General features: G+C 37.0%; 1 protein-coding gene across 1 annotated transcript; it reads right to left on the reverse strand.

The window, feature by feature from the left end:
* Window positions 1-1,683: 1,683 nt before the first annotated feature.
* On the reverse strand, window positions 1,684-18,040 carry LOC132162958 (long chain acyl-CoA synthetase 6, peroxisomal). The gene is made up of 23 exons (XM_059573168.1): window positions 17,743-18,040; window positions 16,719-16,779; window positions 16,543-16,620; window positions 16,323-16,394; window positions 16,131-16,212; window positions 11,397-11,502; window positions 11,227-11,303; window positions 8,000-8,044; window positions 7,818-7,904; window positions 7,013-7,102; window positions 6,812-6,891; window positions 6,599-6,692; window positions 5,965-6,053; window positions 5,783-5,871; window positions 5,196-5,325; window positions 4,998-5,116; window positions 4,130-4,253; window positions 3,954-4,040; window positions 3,012-3,115; window positions 2,849-2,934; window positions 2,371-2,457; window positions 2,184-2,270; window positions 1,684-2,098 (listed from the first exon to the last, which is right to left on the reverse strand). Exons 1-23 carry the CDS (start codon window positions 17,855-17,857, stop codon window positions 2,006-2,008), a joined length of 2,082 nt encoding a protein of 693 aa, XP_059429151.1. The 5' UTR covers window positions 17,858-18,040; the 3' UTR covers window positions 1,684-2,005.
* Window positions 18,041-18,786: the final 746 nt, after the last annotated feature.

Here is an 18,786-nt window from a genome sequence, read left to right on the forward strand (position 1 = left end):
TGTGAATATCTTTGTGGACCTACCGTTGACGGTAAAAATAATGGAAACAAATAGTTTTTCCCTGACAGTCCTTCTCACAATCTCAGAAAAAACTGCATTAAAAAACATTGCTCAAAACAAAATAGAGTCAAAGATAAAAGGAACTACGAGCAGAAGAGTATGAACTTTGGTTAGACAAATGTTTGACTGCAGAAGGACAGACAGAGCTTCACTATTATATATGTATATTTAATAATTTCAATGAAGATGAAAGAGGGTGTTTGTGGTGCAAGGCTTAAAGTTGCAAGATCAACATAGAGACAGCTACTTACAAAAAAAAATAAAAAAATAAAAAAATAAATCCTAGAGACAGCAACATAATTATCTAATTAAGTGCACACACTAACCACCAAAGAGAGAATTTGAAAATTTTGAAGGTCTATTAACCAATTAAGTGATTCATTGACTTAAAAAGTTTTTTGAGTGATGGATTAGAAATGCCTCATTATTGGTCTTTGAGTGGAAATTTTCTTTTTGAAAAATAAATGTAATACACACTCTCAAGTGTACACTCTTTGACGTAAAGTGAAAGCCACTATTAAAAACTTATGTGCACCTCACATGTTATTAAAAAAATTGACACACGTCATTTTTATAAAATAGGTTAAAGGAAATTCCTTTAACTCAGTTTGGAGGAAAACATGTCATTTCTCTTTCTCCTAATAAGGTATGAATGCCAGGAGTACAAATTTTATTAGGCATGTGTACAAGGACAAAAGTTATTTCAAATTGAATTGAAAGAAAGTTGGCTCAATTTAGTATGTTTAAATAACACGTGCTCTTTAGAGCATGTAATTCTCACATGCAATTTTAAATCATATGCTCTATTGAAAATGCATGTAATCAATCAATTTTATAAATTAGATCGGAGAAATTTTCCCTATCCTTGTTTAAAAATAAATAAATAAATAAAATTATTCCATGTATAACTAATCAATAAAAAGAAAATTATATGGGAAATCCTTTTTTTAAATGATAAAAAATCTCATATCCATGACAACTAAATTATAAAGTCATTGATCATATAAATCTGGATTTATAACAACAATTAACTAAGTCCTAAAAGTGCCAAAGGCACTAAGCGTTAGGCCCTTTGTTCTAGTCGATTAATTGGAGCTTCTTTCTGCTCAGAAACATTAAAAAAAAAAAAAACACAAAAACTGTCGACAAAAAATAGGATGAATAAAAGAAAAGAAATGGAGCTTCTGTCTTGCACAAGGAGACTTTGGACCAACCCGAAGTCTTTTTGAACCACTGATGAGGACTATGCACCTAACAAAGTTGGTCTTGTCTACCAAACCTCGACGCTCTGTTGCCATTGATCTTGCTCTGAGGCATTGGGATCTACGTGTTCTTTTTGTCATCAGTCCATTAAAGAAGACTAGTTAAAGTTTCAAAATTTGACACCTTAAAAACGTGTTTGATGCCTGACACTTGCATATATGATTGGTATCTAAATTGGAATACCATCCTCTTTATTTCATTATCAGAATTTAAAATTGGTATGTCTAATCTTTTAAAAAACTTAAATAATGTAACATCACAAAAAGGTGCAGAAGAACTATCTGTAATAACTTCCAATTAATATGGGTTTAATAATAGGTAAGTTCCCACTCTCACTCATGTGAATGGACAATTTATAACTGTTGCTTAATGGGATTCAATCTCCAACCTAAATAGGAAATAGGAACCCAGAATATAATTTTTATTAAATCAGTGCATCGGCACGTTGAAACTCCAGCTCTCTGAAAATAATGGCTCCTTATTGGGAAACAAATACATATAATTCTCTGATCCAAAGCACATCAGGATAAATTAATTTTTTATTTTATTTTGGGAAGGAAGGAACTATGATGCAGGATGCTTTGGCAGATGATGATTGGGTCCAACTATTTCATCATGTTATCACCAAAAATCTGGTGTGTAGCTTGGCTTGGCTTGATTTTCTAGCTCTCTGCTTCACTCACTATGTTTTATGAGAGGGGTCCACAGTAGAGAGCTCTGCATACATGTTAGATATTGCTTTCGCAAAGTACTCCTTCGCTAGGGGTCTCTTGATCTGGAGGAATACAGGAAAATAGTCAAGAGAACCATGTTAATCAATCCATGCAATTGCCCCCAGGTTCTTGAAACTAAACACTTACCTTAAGGGTTGGAGTAAGTAAACCATTCTCCTGCGCAAACGGTTCGGGCACCAAAGTCACAGCTTTTGCAAATTCAAAACCTCTCAGCTGCAAGTGAAATTTGGAAAGTTAAGAAGAAGATTTTAACGCGGAAATCTAAAGAAGGTGCAATCAGAAAGCCAGAGCAGCATAAGTTGAGGCAACTTGCCTGAGCTTCTCTCCCAACAGCATCCATGTCAGCTAAGACAGCAGCCCTTGCTCTTGGATCATTGCACAGTTGCCCTAAATCTTCATACTGCATTCACATAAAAGTCAGGGAGACACAAGTAAGACATTGCTCATAGTTCTAAGAGCAGCAAACATTTCTACCTAAAATATGGCTTAATTCTTGTATATTATTATCACACAAGATTGGATTGGCTTAATTCCTATGAAGATTACAGAACAAATTCATTCATGCAGATTGCAGGCAAAAATAGATACTTAATTTTTCACCATTTATAGTTGCATGAAAGTTGTTCCTTATTGACTATGTGAAGATTTTAGATATCACATGGAGTGTTGAAACATACAAGGCTAATTGCATGTTTCTAAATGAAACCTGCAAGCAGGCCAAACTCACTAAGTTCACAAGTATGTAGGCTTATCATTTCTTTTTTGTCAGATTAAAAGCACCGAATCAAAACCTTAATGCCTTCAGAGGCAGCCCATGCTTTCAAAACATCTGGCTCCACCGAGACAACAGCGACCAAAGAAGAATTCAGGCTGTCACCTACCAGCAGCAACAAATAAGCAGTCAGTAGGCCAAATATGAGAGAGAGGTCAAGAGTGAAATTCCATTTTTCTTACCATATACAAAGCACTGGGAAATGAACTTGCACTTTGCATATACATTCTCAATTTTCTCTGGAGCTATGTATTCTCCCTGCGCCAACTTGAAAATGTTTTTCTTCCTAATTCGATTGGCAAAATTCAGTAACCATTCACATCTTCTAAAGACCATAATTAGTATATGTTGTAATCATAACCAATAGACAAACTAGAGATAAGAGGCAGGTAGAAGTAAATTAATACAACCACCTTGTCTGGTTAAAACCTTATGCATACAGCCTGAAGACACTTCAATTGCTTCAGCAAATCCCATTGCATGTTTTGAGGAAATAACATAAAAGACAAACTAGAGCATGCACGTTGTACCTCGATGAACAAAATATTTTCCATTGAAATGAATAACCAACTAAATGGCTGTTTATAAACACTATACCAGCCACACGTATAAGGACAAAGAATCGCACTTATGTCGGACAATACTTTTTTGATGAATGACAATGAATAGTAAACTCAGATTGGATAATATCACATTATCACAGACTCATAGACCAAGCTATTTGAAGGTAATGATACTGATGTATCAGAAGACCTCTTGCAAGCTGAAATTACAATACTTCCAATATAATGTTGGTAAACCATCCATCCAAAAGCTTAAACTGAAGAGTGAAAACAAAGCTGAGAGTATGTTAAACTTGCACATATAGAACAAACATGTATACTAGAAGGAAGTCATCCAAACTTGTTTGAACCGAAGACCCCAAAGACAACAAAGCTCTACCATGTTAGTGAATCATCAGTTGCAAAAGCTTAAGCTCTTAGAAAGTGGCCAACAATATATATCAAGCATACCACAGAGTCAAAAAACCCATTAAATCCATCACAGCTAGGAAGATGAGAAACATTGATAGTTTCTCTAATCCTTACTTGGGTTGAGAAAAATATTTCAGTGTATGATAGTACCTATCAATAATTTTTAAACGACCACAAGGCAACCACAATCCGATGTCTCCAGTATGAAGCCATCCATCTTCATCAATCACTTCTTTCCTGTAGAATTTGATTACTTTATCAGATGCATTGGTATTTGATGGAAGTAATAACTTTCAAGAGAACCAGCAAATTCTAAAGTTACGTACGTCTGCACTTCATCTTTGTAATAACCTTGGAAAACAATGGGACCCCTGACACAGATTTCACCACGAGGATAGGGCTGATCATCAGAGGTGTAGTTCATTTCTGGGACATCCACTAGCTTTATTTCTGAAACAGGAAAGATGAGAAAGGATCTTTAGCCCAAATAAAAGCAAGACATGACCCAACGATAAAAAGGAAATCTTGCATCAAGAGGCCCAACTTTTTACTTTCCTCTCAACTGATACACATAAAAACGGTTCGATAACTTTACAAATCAGGGCAGCCTGATCTTCAGCATAATTATATTCAATGACTGTTCAATACCACATCCTAACAACATCTCTAACTCACTATGATGAACTCTAATATCCCTGCCTTGTGCTAACCAGATCATTTTGATGCGCTAACAATAAAATAACTGATGGGAAAGAAGGATGGGAACATATACCAAGAAACATGAATATAAACGGCTAATATACAACCAAAACACTCCCACACACACACAGAGGGAGAACACAGACGTACATGTTTGAAAACCAGTGATTGAACTGGTTAAACATAATTAGCCACTCGTGTCAAAATAACTGTGATTATCACCATCTGGTATGATTTAATGCAATTAAAAAAGTCAGCCTGGCTTGACCAAGTGAACCTCTTATGAACCAAACCAAGACCACACCCACAATACTAGCAAGCTTAAGGTTGCACAAGCCTCAAGCCAAAACCAATTAGTAAAAACAAATGTGCAATCATTAAAAATTATGTATACTCAGGACATCCTTGATTATGCACTATTGTGCCAGCTTATCAAACAGGTAACACCTGACGATCAGAATGTAAAATTATGAGAAACTCACATCAATAACTCACCACAAGCTGGATTGGGAGAGCCGACATGGCCAGATAGATAGTCACCCTCATCGATACCACTTATGACACAAGAAGTTTCAGTCATACCATATCCTTCACTTACATGACCACCAAAGCAGCTGTGAAGTATAACATATTATTGAGCCAGAAAACCGGAAAGAGGGGGGGTGGGAATTCAAAAAGAAAAAGAAGACTTACATTCTTAGAAAGTCCATGACATCAGGGGACAAGGGTGAGGCACCTGATGCCATAAAACGAACACGTCCTCCAAGCTTTTCCCTTATTTTATTGAATACCAATTTGTCCCATATAGGCGATGGATTCTTTCCTGAAATGACAAGATATGTCACCATCAGTAGACACCAAAAGGGTAAAAATTACAGTCGCGTGTGAAAAAAAACAAGGTAGATAAACAAATGATCAGGGTCAGCCTATGTTGCTAACATGAAGGAACTCATGAAAGTAAAATGCAATGCAACAGTTTGCTTATTCTGTAGAATGCATTAGTCTATTTGAAAAAAAATCCTACATAATATGTTACAATAAATTTTGTTTCCCAAGTGAAAATTGATGTTCTAGTGGACAACCTTAGCAGAGATTCTATTATGTGAGTGACATGGTGGCATGTAAAACTTGTTTCAGAGAACATTGTTGGATAGAAGGAGCCACGTGAGACAGGAGGAATGCTCAAACACAATGCATATATGGTTAAAACACAAAGAAAAACAATCTAGACAGTCTGAAAACAAGAATGAATCTTATGCTACAAGATTGATAAAAGCTACCACTCAATATTGCTTGCTTCTTAGCATTGTAGGCAGCATTAAATAGCCTCTCCCGTAGCCCACCAGATGTCCTTACAGCATTCATAATACTGCACATCAAAGTATCCAACTGGATGAGTGAAAAGAACGTATTCATTGAATATTAATTAAGAAATTTCAGAAGCAACAGGCAATGATTGTACCCGGCATATATTCTATTATACAGTCTAGGAACGCTGCAGAAGATAGTAGGTCTTAGAGCAGCCATATCATCCATTAATTTCATATTATCCTGCATACAAAAGTAAAAAGAAAGGAAGAGAAAAGGGTTAAGGCGAACGTAATCAGTTTAACATCTACCATGGATATCACCAAAAGGTTTGCCTGCAGTTTACTAGTATGGATTGGATACTAAATTCAGTTTGGAGATGATTTATGTTTATGCAATAAGATGCAACTCTGTCAGTATGGTAGCTAACATTAAATTGTTTTTGTCAAGTAAAAAATGATGACAAAAAAAAAAATTACAGACAAAATTGACACCTATCAACACTACACATAGGAAACAATTCACTAAATTATCATGCACTGCCCCTGAGAACAAAGCTATGCATGTATGCTCAAAGCCAATAATTTTGCATTGCATATTCAATGTAAAGCAGCATATATTACAGTGATTATGAACATTTCAACTCCTTTAGCAAGATTAGGGACAGGAAAATAAAAAAATTCAAACTATCTTGTCGCGTTAACAAGGGAGAAAAGAACAACTGTCACAACTTCTAAAATAAAGACCTACAGATAAATATATTGGAAACAAAAGGATGAGTTTCGTACCCCCTGGTAGAATCCAACAGCAACTCCATAATATGCTGACATGACCTGGTTAGATCGTTCATATATGTGTGCCAAAGGAAGATATGAAATGTAACTGGAAAAAATAGAAGGTACTTTCAGCAAGTATTACATAGTTTATTATAAAATCTCATAAGATTCATTTAACCAATAACTCAAGTATACTACATGAGATGGAAATAACCCAATACTCACACATCTGAGGGGTAGAATTTGACAGCAATGGAGGACCCAGCAACATCCGCAATCATGTTTCCATGTGTCAAAACAGCTCCCTGACAAGATTTCATGGAAGGGAGAAAGGAACGGGTGGGGTACAGCACTCCATCAGCAAACCATGTCGACAAAAACTCAATAGATCAGAAAGCTAAAAATTCACACTAAACTAAGACATACCTTTGGTGTCCCAGTTGTACCACTTGTATAGCAAATGGTTGCAACATCATCAGGTTTTGGAGGACAGAAAGGCTGAAGGTTACTGCGGCCCTAAAATGAAACCATTCACATAATGAGGAAAAATTGTATTATCTAGCAATAAAACAAAGCCAAGCAAATCTGCTAAAATATGATCATTAGTTATGCAACCAGACCTCCATAATAATTTTAATGAACATGTCACAATATGTGCAGCTAAGAGCAACTTGTTTATGACAAGTTTGATATGATAATGCCTTAGCTACCGGATATAGGATGTAAATTCTGTTGTGTCTAACGACAAAGTGGTGAACACATTAGCTCACTCAAACATAGCCATGAGAACATGGCTGCATGAGTGAGTGACTATCCATGAGCAAGTCTATGTATGTTCATTTTTGTGTGCATAAGAAAGAAAATAACAAATCTCAGAAACAAAAGGCATGATCTTAAGAATCAGCCAAGATTAATAATTGAAAGGATAGGAGCTCATTCTTGATAAAGTGGCTTATAAACCAGAGATGCATGATCTTATGACTTCAGCATTATGACCTAAGACTTTATTGATCGATAACAAAATAAAAATTCTTAGCTACTACTCTGATATTGCAAAGAAAGCACATATACAAGGAGCAAAAGCACGCAATAAATAACCCCACCAGAAAAATGAAGGTTAAGAAAAAAAAAATGAACTACTTAACCCCATCTGTGCATTCCTCTGGTGGTTCATTGAAGAGTTCTGCCCAAACCCTTTAAGAATTGTTGATAGGGAAGAACACATGATTACCTGACTAAGCAGCTTTGAATATGTTACAACCTCAACTCCTGCTGATGATGGAAGCTTCGGAATTTGATCATCTATCCCGCCAACAACCTGTGTATTATGGAAAGCAGATGAAATAACTAGCAAGAAACCAAAAAAAAAAAAAAAAAACTACAGAATCGGGGTCACAAGGTGTATGCTCATACCACAATTAGACGGACTGTTGGAATATCCAACAAGAAGCTCAACAACTGCAAATTCCAAGTGAAAACATAGAAATATTGCAGAAGCAAAATGAGAATCATAAATCATATGTGAATGAAATAAACTAAAAGACAGGTAGAAGTAATAGAAGAATTTTCAACAAGCAAAGCAGACTATATCAAATGATTTTTGTTATTTACATGATATGCATATATGTAATGTAATACAAAATCGAAAACCTCAAAATGAGGGCACCTTCATCTAGCTTTTTGTTACCTCATATATTTTACCAAAACAAAAGTGCACAAGGACAAGTGGCTGATATAATTTGTAGAGGCCTATAAGACTGGCCTGCGTGGATACATATCTTGACAAATTCACCTCATGAATGGATGGAGGGCTTTTTCTTCTTTTTTCTTTTATGAATAATAATTTTATAGAAAGAAAAGTGCAGAGCCCTCGTATACAAAGAGTATACAAGAGAGACAATCACCCTATAGGCTTCTACAATCTAAAAAAGTAACCAAGTCTTCCAAATTTGACGAGGAAAAGTTAGGAACATATACAACAGCCCAACTCAAAAAAAAGGGTTTTAAAGAAAGCACATTGGACTCGCAGTCTCCAAAGAGGCGCTGATTCCTTTCTCTCCAAATGCTCCACATTAAGAAAACAGGAATAACTTTCCAAATTGCTTCTTTGGGATGTTCCCACCCCGGGATCTTCCAACAATGAAGCAGCTTTAGGATGGTGCTAGGCATTGACCATGACACCCCGAATAAATTGAGAACCAAGTGGTAGAGATCACTAGTGTACCCGCAATGAATGAGAAGGTGATTTATAGTCGCCTCATTCTTTTTCCATAGGCAACACCAATAATAAGAGATAAACCTTGCCTTCTAAGATTATCAACCGTGAGGATTCTACCCATTGTTGTTGTCCATAAGAAAAAGGCAATGTGTGGAGGGGCCTTAACCTCCCAAATACTTTTCAATGTGTACGAACAATGCTCTCTGGTCTATAACATTTTATAATAGCTCCTCACGTCGAAACCGTGATTGCTAGCTGAGGTCCACAACATTCTATTCACTTCCCTTGAATGGGTTTTAGAGGTGTATAATAAATTGAAAAAGAAGTGAGAGATTCCAAGTCCCAATCCTGGACTGCCCTAATGAAACTCGAATTCCAATGTCCAGAAGAGCTGGAGGGATCCAAGTAGTTTGACACTAAGGCCTTTTTGTAACGAGCTATTGAATAAAGTTCTGGATATGAGTACTTTAGAGCCATTTTTCCGCACCACAAGTCATGCCAAAAGCAATTGCAAGTTCCGTCCTCACCTTGAAGGAAACAAGATTGGCAAAAAACTCCCAACCATTTCAAATATTCCTCCAAAGACTCACCCCATAGGGCCTTCAAGCTTCCTCTGAACACCAATCTCCTCTCTAAATCCCATACTTCTCAACAATCATCTCTCCATAAAGAATTCTCCTCTTGCGTGAAAATCTCCATGAGAGAAACAAAAAATTTCTGGATGGAGGATTATACAATACATATTTCCCATTTAAAAGAGAGAGAGAGAGAGAGAGAGAGAGAGAAAATCAATCTGGACTAAGTGCAGAAGATTGGTGACTATTTTTGATAAGTAATGTTGTATATATCAAAAAGCGTAGAGGGGCGCAACTTAGTACACATGAAGTATACAAGAGGATGCCTAACTAGAAAGAGAAAAGAGAACAAGAAAATCAGAAAAACTAATTACTAAGGGAGCTAAACAAGCAGTTGTCCAAGTAAAGAGAGAAAAGAAGAAAAATGACTTGAGCTCCTCTAAAGTCCTCTATTGATCATTGAAGTTCCTATCATTTCTTTCTCTCCACAAGCTCCACAAAAGGCAAAGAGGAACCATCTTCTACACTATCGCACTCCGAGAGCGACCCCCCAACCACTAACAGGCGAACAAATCCACCACGCTATTAGGCATAACCCAGGATAGTTCGAAACAGCTGAAGATGGCATTCCATAAGGCACTGGCAACCTCATAGTGGAGGAGGAGATGATCAATGGACTCCATGTTCAGTTTACACAAGTAGCACATGTTGAGCACGATGAGATGTCTCTTACTAAGATTGTTCATGGTAAGAATTTTTCCTAGTGCTGCCGACCAGGCAAAGAAAGCCACTTTCAAGAGGTCCTTGGTCCGCCAAATACACTTCCAAGGGAAAGGGGGATTGTCTTTGCAAGCTAGGATCTTGTAAAAGTGAAAATTGGTGACTATACAATGAGCCAATTGAAGATTGCATTTTCTCTCTTTACAGATTGAACAGACTCATATAGTAAACTTTGACCAGCTCATGTGGGCCCGTGTTGAGATATTTTTGACTGAATATTGGTGAGATGAACTCAATGTGAAAACTATGATGATGCAGCACATGTTGATATTTTACATGACTTTTGTGCACGAAAAAATGAGGGCAGCTCATAAAAAAAAAGGATGAAGGCACCCACACCATAGACAAATTCTGACAAAACCAATGAGTCAGGCTAAAAAGGCAATGATACATAAATATGGGATTAGATTCAAGTTGAAGACGCTAAAACGAGAAGTGGCCATAAAGGATGGGGTTGACACAAAGAGAAAATACATAATTAACATAAAGCCAAGTGGCAAAAAGAATAGAAGAAGCCAACTCCATTGTTGAGTTGGGTTGAGCTGAATTTTTCCATTGTTCATTAACCAATAATATTTTTCTTCATTCTCTCGGTTATTTCTGCAGAAATAAAAAACGCTTTCCCACTATCCATTACTATTCTTGGATCTCAATTTTTACACAGATTCATGGTCCTTCACTCCAAATTAAGCAAAATGACAACATAATGGAATCTATATGTCTACCCTCCAACAATTCTGCTTGACATCTTGCATGAGAATCTACAAGCTGATTGTCAATCCTATCCACAACATACAAATGCATCATCATTTTTCTTAAAAGTGGTCATTGCATACTTTACATATTTTTTAGGCCTAAATTTTAAACAAACTCTCAACTGATCTCCTACAGTGCATAGCAACTGAAACTCCTTTGGTAAGTCACAAGGGGGGCCTAGTGTAGTAATTTCTACTATAAAAATAATGTGTTTGCAGATGTATTAATGCTATAAAGTTATCCTCTCCCAAACTTAATATGACAATATTTATGCTAAGCCACAGCTTAAGTACAATGTAAATTAAACTTACAGTATTCAAGGTTTGAGGCACACAAAATATAACTTGTACAGCAGCATGATTTGTAATGTACTTGACAGCTTCTGGACCTGAAAAGAAAATAACCACCTACAATAACATCTGAAAGCTAGGCCCAGATAGACAAAAGTTTATGTAAGTCTACTAAATGACCGGAGACAAACCAAGAGTGTCGTATAAAGGAACTGATATATACGAATATGCAGAGCAAGCATGATCAACAATGAGCCACTCCGGTCTGTTGATGAAGTATAGCCCAATGCAAGATGCCTGTAAAATAAAGCAACAGTAATGGGGGTGTCATGTGAGGGTTTTGAGGAATGCCTTATTCGGTGAAGCACAAGGAATGCCTTATTCGGTGTCTTTAGACTAGGTGGTTACAAGGGTAAAAAATTTCTATCATGTAGAGGGGATGTCATGTAAGGGTTTTGAGGATCAATTGTTGGCTCTGTTTCCTGCAATCGAAGCAAGTACACATCGGGACAGTTCAAATAGTAGTCCAAATTTTAAGTTTTAAGTCAGCAAATAGAGGTAACCGTGAATTAAAAAGATTGGATTGTTCAATATATTATGACTACAAGGGAGGTCACTCTTAGTAGTCCAGATTATAAGAGGTTCTAATTAGGGGTGGCCATTCGTGTTCATGTGTCGGATTCAGGCCGTGTCAAAGTGTGAGTATAAAACTATATAGGTCAATCATAACCCGACCTATTTAATTAAACGGGTCAGATCTTTCAACCTTAATCCTCTAATTTTGTGTCAGGTTCGCGACGAGTTCACGGCTCGTGTCAAAAATTGCCAACTTTAGTGTCGTGTGGGTTTAGTAGTGTCAAGACATGGGTGTAAGTTTATATAGGTCAACCCTAACCTGACTCATTTAATTAAACGAATCAAACCCCTCAACCCTAAACCGCTAATTTCGCATTGGGTTCATGTCGTGTTTGTAGAACGTATAGAAAATTGACAGTCCCAGTTCTAATTGTTCCTTATGAATCCTAAGATAGTATCATGGAATGTGAGAGGGATAAAAGAATGAGAATTAGAGGTCTTCTTAGAGATTGGAAGGCGGATATTGTTGTTTACAAGAGACCAAATTGGAATATATTTCTAGGGAGATGATTAGGAGTTAATGGGGTTGTCAACATGTAGACCAATCATATTTGGGGTTGAGGAGGGCTTCAGAAGGGATTTTGTGGGAAAAACGGGTGGTGGAGAAGATTAAGTTTGTGTGGGGAATTTTGTGGTAGCTTGCTTGTTTAGAAGTGTTAATAATATTTATGATTGGGCGTTTGCGGGTGTGTATGGCCCTAATAGGTATTTTAAATTTTAAAATATGTGGCTGAAGTCAGAGGGCTTTGTGGAGCAAGTGAAAACATGGTGGATGTCCTATAGTTTTCAAGGATCTCCTAGTTTTGTATTGGCACACAAGCTGAAAGCTTTGAAATCGGATTTGAAGAAATGGAATGAGGAGATTTTTGGTAATGCAAGCAAGAGAAAGAAGGATTTTTTGGATGGTATCCTGCGAGCTAAATATTATTGCAAAGGGAAGACCATTAATTGAGGATGAAAGGTCAAGGAAGGAAGATATTTCTAGCGAATTGGAGAGGATTCTCCTTCTTGAAGTGGTGGGTTGGAAGCAAAAGTCAAGGACCCTTTAGTTGAGAGAGGAGAGGGGGATAAAAACACTAAATTCTTTAACCGGGTGGCAAAATTCACATCGAGGAAATAACTCTATAGATTCTTTAGTTGTTAATGGGGCTTTGACTTTTGATTCTATAGTAATTAAGGAACATATTGTGCAATTATACAAGTGGCTATATTCTGAACAATTTAGTTGGCAACCAAAATTGGATGGCCTTTTGTTTCTCTCCATTTATGCGGATGAGAAAATTTGGTTAGAAAGAGATTTTGAGGAGAGTGAAGTGTTGGAGGTGCTAAAAGATCTAAATGGAGACAAGGCCCTGGGCCTTGACGGATTCTCTATGCTTTTTTTAAGAAATGTTGGGAGGTTTTGAAAGAGGACATCATGGAAGTTCTCAAGGAATTTCAGAGCAGAGGGAAGTTTGAGAAGAGCATTAATGCAACTTCTGTGTCTCTTAACCCAAAGAAAGCTGGTGTTGTGGACATTTAAGACTTCTGTCCTATCAGTTTGGTAGGTAGTGTTTACAAATTATTTCTAAGGTCCTAGCAGCAGGCTAAAAACGATTTTGGGAAAGAGTACTTCAAGTTTCCAAAATGTGTTCATTAAAGGTAGACAAATTTTGGATTCAGTGTTGATAGTTAATGGATGTTTGGATAGTCGGATTAAATTTAGGAAACCTAGAATGTTGTGTAAATTGGGCTTGGAGAAGGCTTATGATTATGTTAATTGGGAGTTTTTGTTATATTTGTAGAAGATATGAGGATTTGGGGAGAAATTGAGAGCTTGGATAGAACATTGCATTTATTTAGTGTGATTCTCCATTCTTGTTAATGGTTCTCCTTCTAGATTCTTTAGCAGCTCTTGTGGTTTGAGACAGGCAATCCATTATCATCATTATTGTTTGTTATTGTTATGGAAGCTCTGAATAAGATGATGTTGGCTATAGTAGATGGGGGTTTCTAATTAGGATTTTCGATAGGGTCTAGGATTAATGCAGAGCTTAAACTATCTCATTTATTGTTAGCGAATAATAATCTGATTTTTTGTAGCGGCAAATTGAGAAAAAATTGCATCCTTGTGTGGACAGCTGCTTTAGGAAAAATTTTAACTTTGGATAATTTACGAAAAAGAAATGTTATTGTGGTGAATTAGTGTTGTACATATAAAATAAATTATAAAAAAAAAAAAAAAAAAAAAGGTGCGGAGTCTATTGATCACCTTCTTCTTCATAGTGAGGTGGAAACAAAACTGTGAATTGCGCTTTTCCAATTGTTTAGTGTTGCATGGTCATGCTTAATGGGGTGAGCGAGTTATGGGTGAGTTGCAAGGGACAATTGGACATCGTATTGCTTTGAAAATGTGGAGATTGACTCATTTGTTCTTATTGTGGTGTATTTGGAGATAACAGAAGGCAAAGAGCTTTGAAGATCGTGAGACAGGGATGTTAGAGTTGAAGAAAATGATGTTACAATACCTTTATACTTGGAGAATAGCATGGAATAGTTTGTATGTTTCTAATTGTTATAAGCTTTTGGAGTTTTGCTCTTCTTCTCTACACTTTAGGGTTACAACTGACACTTCTTGTGTATTAGGGCCGCGCCCCTCTACGCTTTTAATGAATTTGCATTACTTAATTTGGCTAATCAGAGCTGGTTCTTGTTGGCTATGTGACTGATGTAGAATGTTTGGCTCATATTCTTGGTTATAGAGTAGCATCTTTGCCGATGAAGTACTTGAGTCTTCCATTGGGAGCTTCATATTAGGCTACTTCTATTTGGAATGGCATTATTGAAAAAAATCGAACTGCAGTTGGCTGGTTGGAAGAGGCTTTATTTGTCTAAGGGAGGTAGGTTGACTTTGATAAAAAGAGTAAATCAAAAATAAAAAAAAATAAAAAAACTCTTTCTAACTTGCCTACTTATTATTTGTCTCTCTTCCCCATTCATGTAGGCGCAGCAAATATGCTTGAAAAACTTCTTGAGGATTTCTTATAGGGTGGAAGTGGTGATGATTTTAAGTTTCATCTAGTAAATTGGTCAAGAATTTAAGTTCCTTATAGGGTGAAAGTGGTTTGGGGGTTAAAAACCTGATTCAGTTTAATTGAGCACCTCTGGAAAAATGGTTATGGCATTACACCCCGGAAAGAGAGGCTTTGTGGAGATCCATAGTGGAAACTAAATACGATTGTGTAAGGGGAGGTTAATGTTTTAAGGTAGCGAGGCCCTTCGGTGTGGGAGTGTGGAAGTACATTAGGAGGGGGTGGAAAGTTTTCTCTAGATTTGTTAGATATGAGGTAGGAGATGGGTCCAAAGCTAGGTTTAGGCATGGTTTTTGGTGTGGAAATCAGTCGTTAAAGATTTTTTATCTGAACTTGTTTAGTATTGCACGTTATAAGGATGCATGGGTGGCAAATCATATACAGATCCGAAATAGCAGACCATTGCATGGATTTGGTTTCTCCTTTCTTTGAGTTGTTGTATTCTCCAAGAACATGAGGATAGGATATGTTGGATCCCTTCCAAAAAGAGTTATATTATCATGTGTTATCCGTTTTTGCTAATGTCCCTGTTTCCTTAAAAGAGTATTTAGAAAGTTAAAACTCATTCGAGAGTGGCGTTCTTTGTATGGATGGTGGCATTAGGGGAAAAAGTGACTCTGGATAACCTGGGGAAGAGGAACATCATAGTTGTAGATTGGTGTTGTATGTGCAAGAAGAGTGCATTAATCATCTTCTTCTTCATAGTGAAGTAACTAGAGATTATGGAGTTCGCTTTTCCATCTCTTTGGTATTGATTGAGTTATGCCTAAAAGGGTGAGAGAGTGGCTGGTGTGTTGGAGCAGTCAAGTGGGAAATCATAATGTTTTGGAAGTTTAGAGGTTGGCTCCTTTGTGTTTAATGTGATGTATTTGGACAGAGCGGAAATGCATGAAGCATTGAAGATCAAGAGGCTTTGGTGGTAGAGCTGAAAAATATTTTGTTGAAATCCCTTTACACATGGATAGCAACGCATATTAATTTGCCTTTTTCTAGTTTTTCTGGGTTTTTGGTTTTTTTGTGCTTCTTTTTTTCCTTAATAGGGGGTTTCTCTTATATACTTCATGTGTACTAGGATTGCGTCCTCCTACACTATTCTAATGAGATTACATTACTTATTAAAAGAAGAAAAGATCAAGGACTTCGACTATCTTTATAAAATACGTGAACTTCAATAAATCATAAACATCTTCAAACATAAATTTATTTTTCAGATTTTACCTTTAGTATCCCATGAAAAATTAGGCCAGAACCTATGGCAGATCGAGCAGTACCTGCTTCTCCATAAGTCATCCATTTGTACCTTGAAGGGTAAAAAATGTTTGTTAATGAATGGGGAAACAATATTTGTAAAATTAAGAGCTTAGCTTACATACCCAAAGAAAAAGAAAAAAAAAAAAAAAAGAAACATACTCTCCAACCGTCCCGTCAACCCGGATTCGTGTTCCCAGATATTTGTAATCCCGGAAAGTGTCAACTGAGTGCCTATGTTTACAAAGAGGAAACTGTTCAGCTAACATGTAAATGAAAAATAAGACAGTGCTATTTGAAAGTTTTCAATCATGAAAATATTTTCCATGACATAGAACAGCCTAAGAAGGATTTTAGCCAGAACTCGTTGGGCGATGCTCACACAAAATTATCATGCAGTGTACCAATTCCAGGATGATCAGGGAATCTACTCACAAGCTTCAAAGGAGAACGGGCTGATCTGCCATAAAGAAAAAGAACTGGCAAATAGTTATGGCGCAATATAGGGCAAAATGGCAATCTAGAGCAAGCAAGCCCAAGAAAGTGGAAAATTCCAACCTGTACACATTCCACTTCCCAGTTTGCAATTTCTCTGGAAGCACAACACTATACCCCTGCTCTGTTCAGGATTTTATGCCAGCATTAGCTATATTAATAATTTATTCATACAAAGTATATAACAGAAAGAGTAATTCTAAATATTCAGCTCTCATCCCACTCTCATCTCAACTGGTTTGATATGGCAATGTCCATCCGCCCCTGGTTTTTTTCTTCTTCTTTTTTTCGTTTTAATAAACGTTGATCCAAGGGCCGATATTGGGCACTGCAACATCAGCTTAGTGGCATGGGAGTTGAGTATGTAGCATTACTCATAACATAAACATGATTACAAAAGTCAAATTTAGGAAATCATTGTAAACTGGATGGCCACTTCGAGACTCCTGCAATATACTCTCTTAGGTGAGAGTGTGAGATTCCTAATGAGGACAAGGTTATGAAGTTTCCTATTTTTGTCATCTTCACTTTCCTGTTGAAAGGTTACGGCAAAACCTGCCTATCCAAGCCGGAAGCGCCACTTAAGGTCTACCAGTTTCCTAAATCAACAAACTGGAATGAACCAAATGCTTTTGCCTATCTTTATCCGACACCACGAATAGTGGTGGGTAGAAATGCACAGTTGGGGGACAGAACAAGGAATAGTTGCTTTCCAGTTTCCACATCACAACGAGGAACTAATGCCCCTCCTTAAAAGCTCAGGAAAAAAAAAAAACCTTTTTAAGAACCAACATTCACCCAATCAACAATGAGATTCTTGTGGCTTTTGACGCTTCAAAAAATATATTTATCAACATTCAAAAAGCCATAGTAGAATTAAACCCCATCAACATCCACTCTTTATACTACACCTACCATTGGTCCATTGCAATCTATTAAAGAAAAAGGGTCCACCCAAAATTCCCTAGTTCTTTTTGCACATAAAAGAAACAACCTTCACATAAACGAATCTTCCAAATCAAACCGCTCAGCATCGCAGATCAAACACACGCGCACAGAGAGAGAGAGAGAGAGAGAGAGAGAGTACCGAGGAAGAACTCGCCGGCGGTGGGGTTGGGCCGGAGCTGAGAGTGAGACTCGCCGTTGGCGGCGAGGTGGCCGTGAATGGCTTTAAGACGACGCTGAGCTGCGCTGGAATCCATAGCTTTTTTTTTTCTCAGGCGAAAATTTCTCTGGTTCGGTCCGTGAACTCGCTTATTTAGTGAGGTGAGTAGGGACAAATTTTCAGTTTGTTTCTCGTGAATCGTGAAAATGAAATAGAAGGAAATGCGTGTTTGAGAGATGGGCAAGGCACGCTTCCCTATGCGGATCACGTTAAAGGTTAGGCTGTCAGGTTAACTGTACGTAACTGTACAGAGAAACTGTGAATTGTCGCTTTGCCATTTGAATTAATTCGGTAATCGTTGCATTAATACTTTATATATATATATATACATATATACTGCCGGGGGACAACAATTCCTCTTCCTCTTAACACTTGAAATGGAGAAGACTGATTGGTTTTGAATTTGATACGTAAGTTGTTAATGTTTGAAATAGTCAAAAAAGTGTGAAACTCTAGAGTTACATGAAAACTTGGCTTGTAACATTCAGGATGGGCGGCGGCTGTTCAGAATACTAGTCAGCTAGTTTCATGTTGATTTTCAGCGTTCACATTGAAAGATAAATATATTATTCTTAAAAGTATGATATAATTATTATTTTTTTGTCGGTGAGGGCTTATGATATAATTTTTTTAATAGAAAACAATAATTACTTAGATGTGACACCTTTCACCTATTTTGCAAAGTGCGGGTTTTTGGTTGAAATTAGCCTTTTGTAGTTTGTATGAAGATGGATTCTTGGTGGGAGTTTCACATTGTCTGAGTATTAAGAAGATGTGTTATTTATAAAGTGAGAAAAACTTTAACTCTTAAACTAACTTTTGGGTTGAATTAAGCCCAAGACCCATTTATAATATGGTATCAGAGCCAGATTCAATTGACTACGACCCACCGTCTCTCATTATTACACGTGTTGACTTGAATGTCCTCCCGTCACACGTGCCTAGCCCAATTAGTTGTGACCCACT

The sequence above is a fragment of the Corylus avellana genome, chromosome ca1 (assembly GCF_901000735.1).
Source record: "Corylus avellana chromosome ca1, CavTom2PMs-1.0".
NCBI lineage: Eukaryota > Viridiplantae > Streptophyta > Magnoliopsida > Fagales > Betulaceae > Corylus > Corylus avellana.

What these genes read in the sequence shown, in the direction of transcription:
- LOC132162958 (XM_059573168.1), bottom strand. Translation starts at nt 17,857, where the DNA reads ATGGATTCCAGCGCAGCTCAGCGTCGTCTTAAAGCCATTCACGGCCAC. An exon ending in TTTTTCATGGGATACTAAAG is followed by an intron (nt 11,503 to 16,130) that starts GTAAAATCTGAA and finishes TTTATTTTACAG; the next exon opens with GCATCTTGCATTGGGCTATA. An exon ending in CTGCCTCTGAAGGCATTAAG is followed by an intron (nt 2,458 to 2,848) that starts GTTTTGATTCGG and finishes ATGTGAATGCAG; the next exon opens with TATGAAGATTTAGGGCAACT.